A 13,808-nucleotide genomic window follows, 5' to 3' on the forward strand; every position below is an offset into this window, starting at 1 on the left:
GTATAGGAATTTTTTTTATGGAGTTTCTAGCTTTGACTCTTTCCATCTCTGCACTCAACAAGTGCAGAGTGCTGCACCTGGGGTGCAAAAATAGCCAGCATACCTACTGACTGGGAAGTGACCTTCTCAGCAGCACAGAAGCGGAAAGGAATCGCGGAGTCATAGTGGACTCCAAGATGAACGTGAGTCGTCAATGTGACGAAATCATCAGCAAAGCTAACCACACTTTCTCATGCATCAGCAGATGCATGACAGATAGATCCAAGGAGGTGATGCTTCCCCTCTATGCAGCATTGGTCAGACCATACTTGGACTACTGTGTCCAGTTTTGGGCACCGGGCTTCAAGAAGGATGTTGATAGACTCTAGAGGGTCCAGAGGAGGGCCACTCACATGGTTAGGGGGTTAAACGACTAGCCTTATGTGGAGAAACTGAGGGACCTGGACTTCTTCAGCCTCTGCAAGAGAGGTGATCTTGTGCCTGCCTACAAATTCATCAGGGGGATGCAGCAATGGATTGGAGATGCTCTGCTCACAAGGGCACCTCTTGGGGTAGCAAGGAACAATGGTCATAAAGTGACAGAGAGCAGATGTAGGCTAGATATCAGGAAAAACTTCTTCATGGTAAGAGTGGCCAAAATTTGGGATGGGCTTGGGGGACGTTAAGAGAAGGCTGGATAGGCATCTGGCTGGGGTCATCTGACCCCAGCACTCTTTCCTGCCTAGGCAGGGGGTTGAACTCGATGATCTGTTGAGGTCTTTTCCGACCCTAGCATCTATGAATCTCATCACTGAATTCTTTGTTGTCAGTTCTTTTCCACGTATTAGCCTTACCCCTTCAAAAGCATGTAATGTTCATGGGAAAACTAAGATATCAATTCAAAATGGGCTGTGGTTTTAAAGAGCGTTTTTTTTTTTTCTTTTTCTTTTTTTCTATTTTTAATGATTGTTGCTCCTTTTCTGAGAGGGTCATGGGGGATAAACTCCAGGTCTGCTATACAGAAGTCTGTGAGTTGTGCACATAAAGGTGGCATTTATCTGAAATTATGCTGAAGAAAATTCATCAGCACTGAAGAAAGTGTTATGAAGAGTAATGGACAGAAATGGCCATTCCTTAAGAAAATTGTAAGCAAGATGTAAAACATGTATCGTTTTAGGCTGACTATTAAGTAGCACTTTTTTCAACTTAGTTCAAGCCAACAGATCTACTTAAATTACCCCCCAAAACCCAGACTTTCTTCAGCGTTAGAATTTGGGGGGAATCATCTCTCTGATTGCAGAATTCTACCTGGAACATGAGCGTGTGGCTCGGCCTTCCACCTGGCCATGGCCGTTCTCCGATTTCACTAGTGGTTGAAGAGAGCAAGCTTCTGCTCCAATTGGATCTGTCTTCACAACACTAGTAATTCATCCCATCTGTAGTCCCTTGATCTGATAGCATGGATGTTTGTGTGTAAGTACCATGGACAGGGACTGCTGTAGGCAAGGCTAGGAGATTCTTCTGCAAAACAGAAGACAGGTACCCCAAAAAAACCTTTTCTATCTAAATGGAGAAAGTTTTCTATGGGTGGTTCTAGCAGGGACCCAACCAAGCCCCATACTTACCAGGGCAGCAACCACCAGTGTGCTCCGCAGGCGGCAGGCTTACAGCTGGTCTGGCGGGAAAGCAGTGAGCCTGCAAAATGGTGGGGTGCTCTGCCGCTTCCCTGTCCACAGGGTGAAAGAAGTGGCCATCAGGGAGTAGGCTCACAGCCGGCCCCTTTCCCAGGCTGGAGCAAGAGTTGGAGCCGCGGCTGTGTGCAAGCACAGAGCGCAGCCAGCAAAGCGGGCAGGTGGCAAAAACAGACTCTGCCACCTAGGGCCTGAGAGCCACAGGTGCAAATGCTAACAAGCCCCTCTGGGGCTCTTAATGCCTGTCAGCAAGCACAAGGCACAGGGGGGCAGGCAGGGATCCAAGCTGGCCTGGGCCAACCCAGAGCTTCCAGTACAAAAGGGTGCCAGCCCCAGAGGAGTGGGGAACACTGGTACAGGCACTGGCTTACACTACATCTCCCCACCAGAACCCAGGATCTGGATCGAGGACCAGCAAGCCATTGACCCTACGCTGGGAACACTGACCAACCCTCAGCCACAGAGGTCAGGTACGCCTAGAAGCCTCACAGAGGTTTGTGGTACCTGTGGCCCCTGATTATTCAAAGGGCCCATCCCAGAACAGAGCAGCCCACTTGGACTTGGCTCATGGAAGGGGATAAACCCCAGAAGAGCTGATCACCTCAGACGAAACAACCGAGGTACACTGCTGGGTCAAAGAGTCCTGAAGCGGGCATAAACGACATTATTTGAGTTATAGTTGTGTATTTGCTTCTCTCTATTATGGACCCACTTGCCTAACACACAAGCCAGATGCCTAATGAGACCAGGTGCCCACGCCAATCACTGATGACACCCAAGTGGAAAGGGGTGGGGTGTAGGAGGGCAGAGCCCCACAGAAAACTTGCAGGCATCAGAGTCCACATCTCAGTGAACCCCAGATTACCTGACAGTTTTTTTTTCCAGTAGCACCAAGTCACAGTGGGCAAGACACGGAACAGTAAACACCCGCTGAATGTGCAGCATCTGGGCCTTACCCCCGGTGCATGGGTGACTGGTGCTTCCTGAGTTTGGTGGGGGACACCCACAGAAGCCGCCAGCAGCATCGGTGGTGGGGACAGAGCTGGCACACTGCCGCAGATGCCGGTGGTGGTGGGGATGTGCCCCCAGCCCCCCCTCCAGTTGCCTGTGTTCCAGTGTGGCTGCTTGGCACGGGTCCCTTTACAGTGGCTTACAACAGCCTGGACTACTTGGAGGCTAGATTCTTGACTATTTGGTGCATTTGAAACCCTTGGTTCAGTCTTGCATGGAGGCATCCAAGTGCCTCAGAAATTGGTCAAATGTTTTCCTGCTTGAACCTCCAAAAGCTCCATGTTTCCCTTGGTGTATTTCATGTCATTATGATGCAGTCTTCCTAGTTCCAACTTGCTTCATTTTGAAGACCAAAGAAGCTTCAAGTTCTTGCGGCCAGCCCTTCATATGTGACATTTCACAGGGTTTCAGGTGGTGCTGAAATTGACCTTGAGATCTTCTCCAAGGTGATTTCAGTTTTTTATGAAATTGTATTAATTTTTCTGTCATCTTCTGCCCAAGGCTTACTTTCAGATCAGACACTTAAGACTATCTCCTACTTAGGATGCACATGCAATTTAATTTCTGTTTGATCTTATGAACTCTTGTTTAATCATCTTCACTGAATTTTTGCTCATAATCCTGCTAAGGAGTCAGGAAATAGAACCTGGCAATTCACTTTTTAAATGTGACGTTAATTAAAATGGTTACAATCAAGTGAATAAGTGTGGCCCAGAGGAAAACAGTGCAATTTATTTTGGGTAAAACCAGTTTGCTTCAGTAGCCTGCAATGGCATCAGAACTAAAGAAGTAAAAAAATCTTTGGGATGGAACCTGGAGAATGAACTCTTGCTATGGCCCTTTAAAACTATAACCACCTAGAAGTCGTGGCTAGGGTACGACATACGCCCCAGCTTCCATAGTCTGGTCCTGACTGGTTGGTCAAAAGTCCAGGCTGGAGTCCAGCGGGGACATGGAGTGGCACACTGCACCAGGCAGGCGATTGGGCAGGCACCACTGCTGCTGTGCGGGAGCAATGTGGGCCACCCCACTGCACATGGCATGTCCTTGCTCCAGCACAGCAGCAGTGGTGCCTGTCCAACCGAAGGCCTGGCACACCATGCCACTCTGCCTTCCCACTGGACTCTGGCCCAGGACTTTTGACCAACCAGCTGGGATCAGACTACAGAAGCTGGGACTGTCCTGGGTTGCCCAGGATGTGTGGTCACCCTAGTAATGGTGGACCTTGACACTTGACAGAAGAACGTGAAGGGGCATATTTGAGGAAACTGTCTATTAGAATAAAGTAGCCAGACACTGGAGGACACAGGTGTGCTATGGAAGAGATGCCACATGCAGGAAGGAAGTAGGAAGGAAGATTCCTTAGACTCTGACTGTGCCCCAGTGACTTGCTGCTAAGGCATGGTGAGGAAACTAGAAGGGAGCAATGTGTAGGTGCTTTGCCCAGATCTCTGTATCTTTTGGGCCATCTAAGGTAGAATGATGGTTGTATTTAGAAATACGGTTTGTTTGTTTTTTTTTGGCAAAATCAGTGCACTTCAACTATTGTGTATTGTAGAAGAGAGGGAAATGAGTGCTCAGAAGGTTTGAGCTCTGGAAAAGGGTGTGCTTAACTGCTGAGTTGTCCTTTGTCAGATAGGGTGGAGATGGTCAGAAATGGTCCTGGGGACCTAGGGTAGTTGGATCTTGAAGTACCACATCAGTCAAGGGGAGTCAGACAGTCTCTGCCCAGGAAATGCGCCAGAGAAAGATAGTGGTGGATCCTACTTTGGGCAAGAAATTTTAAAAGCACAGGGGCCCAGTGTTAGGATCCCACCACAGCAACTAGTGACCAGGCTTGCGACAGGCAAGATTAAACTGGCTATCTCTGTTTTTTATTTCCAGCTGCAGTTGGCTATTTCAAAGGCCATTTCATCACAGAGAAGACTTAGTGGTTAGCACAGTGCATCTTGGTCTGTTAAAACCATTGGAGAGTTTAACTTTCCCACTGAATATTGCTGTCTTCTGTTAAAACTCAAGCAGGATTCCTCAGTGCTTTTAAATAATGTTCTTGTTCCTGCAGTTTGCAGACTGGCATTGAGGAGTTAACCCACTAGCCATCAAACACTGTGCATTAGATTTGGCCTTTAGAGCAGATGCCAATCTCAGGACGTCATTGCTGCAATCCCTATTCATCTACTGTAGCTGAAGCACCTTGGCTCGCAGACCTGATTTACACTTGGATCCATGCTGACACATTTACCTTTCCTAGTAACTGGTTCTTGAGTACACTTTCAGTGTGGATCCCATGATCTTTGCTGTTTTGAATCCTCAGCTAACATAGGCTTTATGCCAGCACACAGGAACATGAAAAGGGAACAGGGAAATGTCACAGCTTTGATGGAAACTTTTTTTGAAGACTCTAATCTTGCATGCATGAGGTTCAGGCAGAACTGCATTGGGATTCACACTGACCACAGCACCTTGCAGATTCACAGTTACTGGAGGGTAATTAACTATTCTGTACTTAAGATAACAAGGGGTCTTTGCACTCAGTCTTCTGAACTAATAAAATAAGAGGTGGAATTGTAGGCAAGGAGCCAGATGGCAATGTTTGTGATAAGGAGATGCTCTCTAGTAAGCTTTTTATGTGCAAGGGGAGACTGGTCAAAGGAAATAAGAATTTGATTAAATTCTGTTGGTGTTGGTGATCTTTTCCCTGAGCTGAGGAGCCTTGTGGTTCTGAAATGTAATGTTGTCCCTTAATTGGCTGGGTGACTTGCCTTGAAAATTTCTCAGCTTTGTTTTCAATTGTTATAACTTGCCATCATCACTTATTCATCCTTTTAGTCCCCCCACTCAGCAGGCTATAGGCTGACATTGGAGCCACGCCACCTTGTTCTGAACTCAGCCTCCTAGTTGGTGTCCTTTGTTTAAAAAGGACCTTTTAGAGTTCAGATTTTACACCCCTGGATAATGGACGTCTTCAGTCCCTCCCCCATCCCCACTCTGCCATTATTTAAAAATTTGACTTAAATCAGTTTTTGAGGGGGGTGCTTTTCTGAGTGAAAGCTTATGACAACAATCTGCAACCTTGTGGCGGAGTATTCAAAATAACTTTTTTTTTTTTTTTTTGGTGGGATAGGCCATATGTCAAACTGTCTGTCTCGTGAAATCTTTTAGAGCTTTTCAATATGAAACTCATCAATTTGTGTTTAGGATTATATTTGCAGGTAGGCTGTTTCTCTTGTCCAAATAATGTTGGCCATCTACTGATTTGTTGACTTGTGAGGGAAAGAGAGTTCCTCTGCCTTCACTTTCACTCATCTTCTTCCTAACTTGGTTACTTCCTGCTGCTCTCTTAAATTATAGACTATGGATTTTTGGACGCTTGTGTTTTGTCTCTTTGTTTTTGGTTTTTTAATATTCCACACCTTTTTTTCTTTCCCACTTGATTTAGAGGAGGTTGTAAACCCTTCCATCCTCTTCTACGTTTGCCTGCTAATCCCCTCTTTCATTCCTTTGTTGCTATTGCAGATGTTCCTGGAGACTTACTGCCATTTCACTTTAGTTAATAAATTTCCCTTGGTTCTGGTTTTTATACAACGTGAGGAAAATGTTGCAAAGGACATGAAAGAAGCAGGATTTGGAGTAGCTCAAAACCTTCTGTGGTTTTAAAATAATTGCCTATGTGGCTGTTCAAGGAATGCATTATAGCATACTATCTGGGAATAACTAGTATTGCTAATGTATCTCTGGCATTTGCCACCTAACTGGAAGCAGCTGTGGACCATGGATGCAAAGAAATGCTATCCTTTTGAGGCTTAGTGGGCAAATAAGTGTCTAAGCAGGATGACTACGGGAATAGTTCTCTTCTAATACATTTTTTCGCCAAGCTACTTGTGGCTAGCTCTGGGTTTGATATTGTCAGCTGTTTCACTGTCAATTATTGCTGCACTTCTGAAGTGGAGTTTGAAACTGCCATGCTATCAGTGTACATGCTTACATACATGTGAGAGAGCTTATTGAATTCTGAGTAGGTTTTACACGCAAGACACTTTTCTTGTTAGCATGTGGGGAAAAAACCGCCTGCTCAGATGGTCTAGGCAAGGTTCTTTTCCTGGTTTTGGGCTCTCTCAAATCACTTCCATTTGCTTAAGGACAAACTTAGTGTGTCTTTATTCCTGAAGATGAATGACTGGCTGCAGATGCTAGTGTGCTTCTGTGTTGCCCCTTGCCAGGTGTTAATTGCTGGGAAATGCCTTATATTGAAGCTAATGCTGCCAAAAATGAAAATGAGAACAGGCAGGATTTGTTTTACAAGTACAAAATGCTGTTTGTTACTTACAGGCTGTTTTTATAAAGCATCCTGATCAATTTATCTATATTAAGCTACTTTTCTGGGCCCTTCTCTATACAAGACGGCATAATTTCTCACTGCCTTGCTGCGATCTGAAAGCGGTCAACGAGGTTTTTGCTTACGCCGTGGCTTTTTATCATTTCATAAGTTTTCCATCATGTAACTTCATTGCTGAGGAGACCTCTCCCCTGACATCCCAGTCCCCGTTGGTAGAGCCAGTTTATAGTTTAGGGTGACTGTGTATTTTGGAGAAATACCACTAAAGTTAGAACTTGCTATGGTTTGTCTGTGTCCAGGAGGAGTATTAGCCCAAGACGGAGAGTAAAGGACAGCTAAAGGACAACGAACAATTTAAAATCACTATGGAGTTTGCTCTCTGATCTACACACATGCATATTTCCTCTTAAATGGAATCCAGATAGTGTTAAGCAAAATTCCTCACATCATTACAAGCATATAGTTATTTGTTACTCTAAATATAACATGCAGGAACTGTTCAGTTATTAAGTTAATGAGACAATCTAGATTAAACTCAATCTTGTAACCTGACAGAAGTCAGTGAACTGACTGCAGTTTCCCCTGCCCCTCTCCCCTCCTCCCCCCTGCCGAAAAAGCCAAAAAACCCAAACAAAACTCATCTATGAGGAAAATATTGCCTAGTACCTGGTTGTTTTCAGGAGAAGCTTGCTATCTGTAAATCTGATTTACCAGTTTTTCAATCTTAATTTAAATGTCTTCATTGACTTCTGTTTCATGTACGTGCTAGTCAGGTTGCATATTTGTTTAATCATGCAGGAATCTGATTACTGTTTGTTTTATGTGTTGTTTCAGTAGATTATAACTTAAATATTTTTAAACAAAGTTTTTATAGTCAGAATTTTTGACAGCAGTACATCAGGCACCAAGTAGTGTAATGGCTGCAAGCAAATGTAGTGGCTGCATGGCTTGACCAGCAATGTTTTCTTACAGCTTTAGTCATTTAATTGCAGGTACAGGCTAGCAAACCCCCGTTGTGTTATGTGACGCACAGATGTGAAATACTCCCTCAGGCTCTCTGTGTCGATATGTGATAATAAATTCTCTTAGGAGAAAGATGAACCTGGTGTCTAAAGAGGTGTGTGCTTTTCCAGTTCAAAAGAACATTTCAAGCATGAATGGATGCGGCTTTTTTGCGTGTTCCTTTTGATGCAAAAAGGTGAAGTCTTAATGTTCCCATGTTAAGCAACTTAATTTGGAGAGGTAGCTTCTAGAAAGAATAGTGTAGCATCGTAAAACAAAACCAATAATTATATTAAATATCTCTAATATTAGAGAAGCATTTGGGTACCGTTCAATTAGCCAGTAACGCAATATAACGCATTGTGGTTATAGCAATTACTAACAGTTTCTCATTCCGTTTTACCATGCGTTTCCCATTTCACTATTCTACTGTCACTTTTTAGGGTGAGCATTTTCAAAACTGCCTAAGTGACTTGGGTATTTAAGTCCCACTTTTCAAAATTGATTCTAAGCACTAAGTAACCTGATTTTCATTTACTTTGAGTCAGACTTACACACGCTTGAAAAGTGCAGTTTTTATTGCTGTAATGTTTAATCTGACTCCCAGTACATCCTGTGCAAAGCCAGCTTATTCTCTTATTTGTCTTTTTCAGTCTGAGGTCACAGGCACAATTTTTATCAGCTACAAAATCTGCAAGTCTATTCTGATAGGTCATGCCAACTCTCATGTTCTCCCTTTTTTGTATTTATGTAGCAGTGCTTTATTTCTTATTAGCTTTGTATAAACATGCTATTAAACAAAATCACAAACTGAAGGCATTGCTGCCAGTTCAACAGTAAATATTCCTTGCGGGACATCACTAACTACTATTTATTTATTTTCATGCAGGGTTGAAAGATCTACAGATCAAGTAATCAAGCCAGTCAATGTGGAAGCGTTGTCAAAATGGGTTGGGAAAATACCCGCAGATGTTCTACAAGATATGCCAGTGATTGCACCTATGTTAGCAAAACTTGGCTATGATCCTTATGCCAATCCACCAAACTATGGAAAGCCAGATCAAAAAGTTCTTGAAAACACTAGAAGGGTAAGTTATGCGTGCAAATCGTAATATGCTAAAAACCGCATTTGAACTTAGTGTTGTAGAATTTCCGTCTAAAATAGTGAATAATGTGATGCTTTCTTAACTCTTAAGTTTTTTAGAATTTCTGGGAGACATTCCCAAAGGTACAGTCTTTTCTCATATGCCTGAAGAAGGGTGCTTGTGCCCAAAGCTTGCAATTAAAGATTTTTTTTTTGCAAAAATCTGGTTGGTCTAATAAAAGATATCACCTCTACCGCAAGTCCTGATTTCTTTTGCCTCCAGACCAATACAGCTACAACCTGGATACCCGACAAAGGTACTTCAGGCAGTTGTCCAGCTCTCAACAACTGGCATTGTAGATAACCAACTGGTTCTCAGTGGTTGAGCAAGATCTTGTCAGCAACATCAGGGAACTTCCAGTTCCATGGCTTGTTTCATGTGTTAGCACTCATCACGCTAGCTTTTAGATGTTGTTTTCAAAGATTTCTTCCCAGCATTTACATGACTTCCCATGTCCCCCAGTCTAGTTCTTGCCTTTCTTCCCCTGCTTTTGCAGAACAATAGCAGAGTCTCCCTATTCCTGAAGAAGGGTACTTGTGCCCAAAAGTTTGCAAAGAACTTTGTTCCAACTACTCAGTTGGTCTAATTAAAAGAGATCACATCTACCCAAAGAACCTTGCCTTTACAATACTGTGACACCAAGCTGAGATTTGCTGGCTAGAGGAGGAAGAAAGTTGGACTGGCCTCCCACCCTGTTATGACAGTTGGTTTCCATTGATCCTGTTACAGTTGTTTTTCAAATGCTTTAGGATCCTGCCTTCCTCTGGAGAGGATCAATCTGTTCTCTTGCATTCCTTCTCCCAGAAGTACATACCATGCACGTGTCCTTGGTCACAGGTCTTCTCTGCTGCTTTAAAGAGTTTTCTTCTCTCTCCCCCATGTCGGTCTGAGCACAACATGAAGTTCTACTTTTTTGGTCGGTTATTGCAAGGGTGATGGACAGTAACCTCCCCAAACCAGCTCTTGAATGTTTCTAGTTCTTTCACTTCCATTAAAATCAAGAGGTAGAATGACGTCAAGCTAGATTCAGTCAAGCAGATGCTATTTTTTTCCTCTGTGGTGCTTCTTGTGAAATCGGATTGCTTTTTCTGTAACTTGCTAGAGTGAAGCAATATTTGAGTCCCAGGCTTAGGTTCAGAAACTTCTTCACAGGCAGTGTTTGGTTCTGGAGCCCTTTGGCCCATCTGTGTAGCACATCCCTAGAAAATGCTCCAAAGGGTTTCTTGAACTTTAATAGCATTTTCTGTTCTGCCAGCACTGCTGATTTCATTGGGGTTAGGATAGTCTTCACTGAAATAAACCAGAAAGACATTTTCTGTAATGGATTCACAAGAGTAAAGCTGAGCACAGATGGTTTGGGGTTTGTTTGTTTTTTTGGAAAAATGCTCAAGATTTTTTTTTTTTTAACCTACTTTTAGAATTACCGTCACGGCCAGGTTTGCTCTCTGTTTGATAGTGAGCTATTTTTGAGGTATGTATGCATTATATGGTAACGGTTTCATTATCCATCTGAGATAAACCACCTTCAAAGTTTTACAGTAGCTAATCATAAATTAAACTTAGTATTTTCATAATGTTCCGTAAAGCACAAAAATATGCACAAAACTAATTTTGTTGTTGAGTGTGAATTCACATAAATACTTGTATGTACTCTGACTTCAATTTATTTTGGCCCAAGCATGCATGATAGTAATTCTCTCATCAATATGATTAAGTATACTACATGTCCAAGTTGTATTAGAGTTTGGAATTTAAGGAAAGGACAAAAGGAATCAAAATTCATGGAAGAGGTGATTTGTTTTATTAGACCAACTAGATATTTGCAAACGTTGTATTTATCTGCAAACTTTCAGGCACACTCACCCTTCATCAGGCATAGGAAAGAGTGGAGATTGTACAAGTTCTCCTAGGTAGAAAGGACATTTATTTTTACACAGTTGGGATGTAGTACTCTTAAATACTTAAGGAGGGAGGGAAAATCTGTGAAGCAGAGATTGATTGTGACATTATTATATGCTGTAAGTGGCTCTTAGCAGTTATTTCAAGATCTGGGTTTTTTTTAAGCTTCTACTGAATCATCACACTTTGGCTGAATTTGGGTTTTGAGCTCAGTTTTCTGCTTCTGGGCTGTCAAGAATTGAGTGACACAGAAATTCCTAGTCAAAACACTTGGAGGGTTTGAAAAGCAACTTTTTGGGAAAAGGCCTGGGATGACTGAAATGCCAGACTTTTTTTTTCTTATTCTTTGCTGCCCTTTGAAGAATAAACAAAAGATGCAATAAGAGTCTGATGCAGAGTAACCTAAACACTGGGATTTTAATTGGTCTTATTTTGTTTTTGGAATGTAAGTATTTGGAAAAAAATAAGACTATTTATCCCCAACGATCCCCACTTAAAATCATTATATTTTGTTTGGAATAAAAACAGTTGAATCTGCTTTTGTTCTCATCACAAATGCTTATTTTCTTTGAGGGTGGCTTTCTTGCATCAGTGAATTCTGTTGTTTTATCTGGTCATCCAATTTTGATTCAGTGCTGTTACTTTGATTACTTCCAGTAGCCTTCTGATACTAAAAACCCTGTTTCTGATCCCTTCAGCAATATGCACCAATGGGGGCCTGTACATCTTAAATGAGTGAGATTTTAGCCATCTTTTGAATAATTTATATCAAATGCACATTTCATACTGTTTCCAGGCTGAGTAAATCATATTCACTTTCAAAAGAGGAGTCAGTGGTTTGATACCTGTATTTCATAGTCACTTGAAGTGTATATTTGTCATAAGCTCAGTGCAAAAGAACAAATTAACTTCCCTGCCACCTACGCAATATACTTAAATTCTGCTTTTCAGTATTTGTCTAGTGAGATTAAAACCCCCTTTTGTCAGCATCATTATGTCCTGAAAACCACTGATTCAGAAATGACTTTGCCCAATTGGATCATAATATTGCAACTCGAGCTTGACTCTCTGCTTCAGGAATACATTAGTTACATCAGCAAAATGCCTTTTCTGAAGTTTTATTCCATGGAATGCCAGTCAGCTTGTAATTGCACAAGTTTAGGCCAATGTCATCGGCTTTAATAATGGATTGCCTTTTGTATTTGAAATAATTACTCTCTTGCGTAAATCCATTTAAACCTTAGAGTAGCATTTGTAAGAGAGTGCAGAATGTGTACTCAGCTTATTACGGTGAGTTTCATAATTAAAATCCTAAAGGTCAGGTGAGGCTTAGTTAAGTTTACTTCAAAATAAATGTGTATGTCTCTCGTGATTAAAAATCATGCAAAGGTTCAAGTATGATGTCTACTTCAAATAGTAAATATAGTAACAAAGTATGTATCATGTTTGGCGTTGTTTATCTTTGGATTCAGTCTGGATATTCCATTCTTCAATTAAATCATTCCTAAACTGTGTTAATGTATGCTAGTGTAGCTGGCTTGAAAACCAGACTTCTGTTCCATGATACTTTTTGGAATTTCTGGTTTTTGTCCAAACTGGGACATAAAGCCCCAAAACTCAAAACCAAAACTTTTTCAGAATTCTTTTCACAAACCATTGAATCATGGTGTTTCTCCAGTAAGATGCTTCTTGGGATCTGGCAACTGCTGGCTGGAACTGATAAATTATTTTTGCTTTGTTACAGCTCTTCTCCTCTCAGTGTTAATATTGAAACTGGCTTTTCGGGGTTTGGCATCCCCTGCCCCTCACCTGCCTTGCCATGCTGATTTGTCTCAAGACTAGGGGGATCCAAGGCCTCTGGACTTCTAGAGCATTTGGCTCCTCATGCTACTTGATTCTGAGGTCAGCTGGCTTCCCAGGTGCTGGGAGCCAACTCATCCAGAAGTCCGGAGGCTCTGGGTTTTCTGGCCCACAGGCACTATGCCTGGTTGGCAAGCCAGACTGTGGTGGCAGGAAACTAAACACATTTTGAAACCTCCTTAGCAGGCTTAGAGCCTTTGGAAGGGTAGGTGGGAGAGATCTGACGCATTTCTGCAAAGTGCTTTTTCTTTCAGTGAAAGGAGTTTTTTTTTTTTTTTCTTTTTAAGCATAAAATCACTTAATTGGAAAGTTTCCAACCAATTCTGACTGCCAGTTGAGCGTTATTTGGTGAGGTTTCAGAGGTGGAACAGCTGTTTAAAATAGATCTTTAGCTTTTGCTTCAATGTGGTGGGGCCGCTACGGTTATTCTCTGTATCCTTTATCTTGAGCCTGCTTCCATTATTAGCGTTTCTATGTGTAATAAATAGGAAGGCCTCTTGGGTTGGGTTTGGTTTGGGTTGGGGGTTTTTAAGGCTTTTGAAGCCAAACATTTTGATAAAAGCTCCGTCCCCAAAAGCACCACAGTTGATCAGCTGGTATTCATTTAACCCTTGTAACCCTTGTGGTAGTCATGATATTCATTTAACCCTTGTAACTACCTTGTGGTAGTCATGGGGGACCTGAACTTCCCAGACATCTGCTGGGAAGAACAGTCAGCCAGGTCTGAACGCTCACGTAGGTTCTTGGCCAGAGTACAGGACCTCCATCTAACCCAGGAGGTGCACAGCCCCACCAGGGGAGACGCCTTGTTGGACCTAGTGCTGGCCACGGGTGATGACCTGGTGAGGGGGCTGCGGGTGCTCGACCACCTGGGCGACAGCATTC

General features: G+C 42.5%; 1 protein-coding gene across 2 annotated transcripts in view; it reads left to right on the plus strand.

Moving 5' to 3' along the window:
* The window catches only part of TPST1 (tyrosylprotein sulfotransferase 1), a 47,404-nt gene that overhangs the window by 12,232 nt on the left and 21,364 nt on the right, over window positions 1-13,808 (plus strand). For both annotated transcript variants that reach the window (XM_019545514.1, XM_019545515.1), the window contains exon 3: window positions 8,909-9,107. In XM_019545514.1, the coding sequence (XP_019401059.1) occupies window positions 8,909-9,107 (199 nt within the window). The remainder of the gene's footprint in view (window positions 1-8,908; window positions 9,108-13,808) is intronic.

Source organism: Crocodylus porosus, unplaced genomic scaffold (genome assembly GCF_001723895.1).
Source record: "Crocodylus porosus isolate Cpor-Errol unplaced genomic scaffold, CroPor_comp1, whole genome shotgun sequence".
Taxonomy (NCBI): Eukaryota; Metazoa; Chordata; order Crocodylia; family Crocodylidae; genus Crocodylus; species Crocodylus porosus.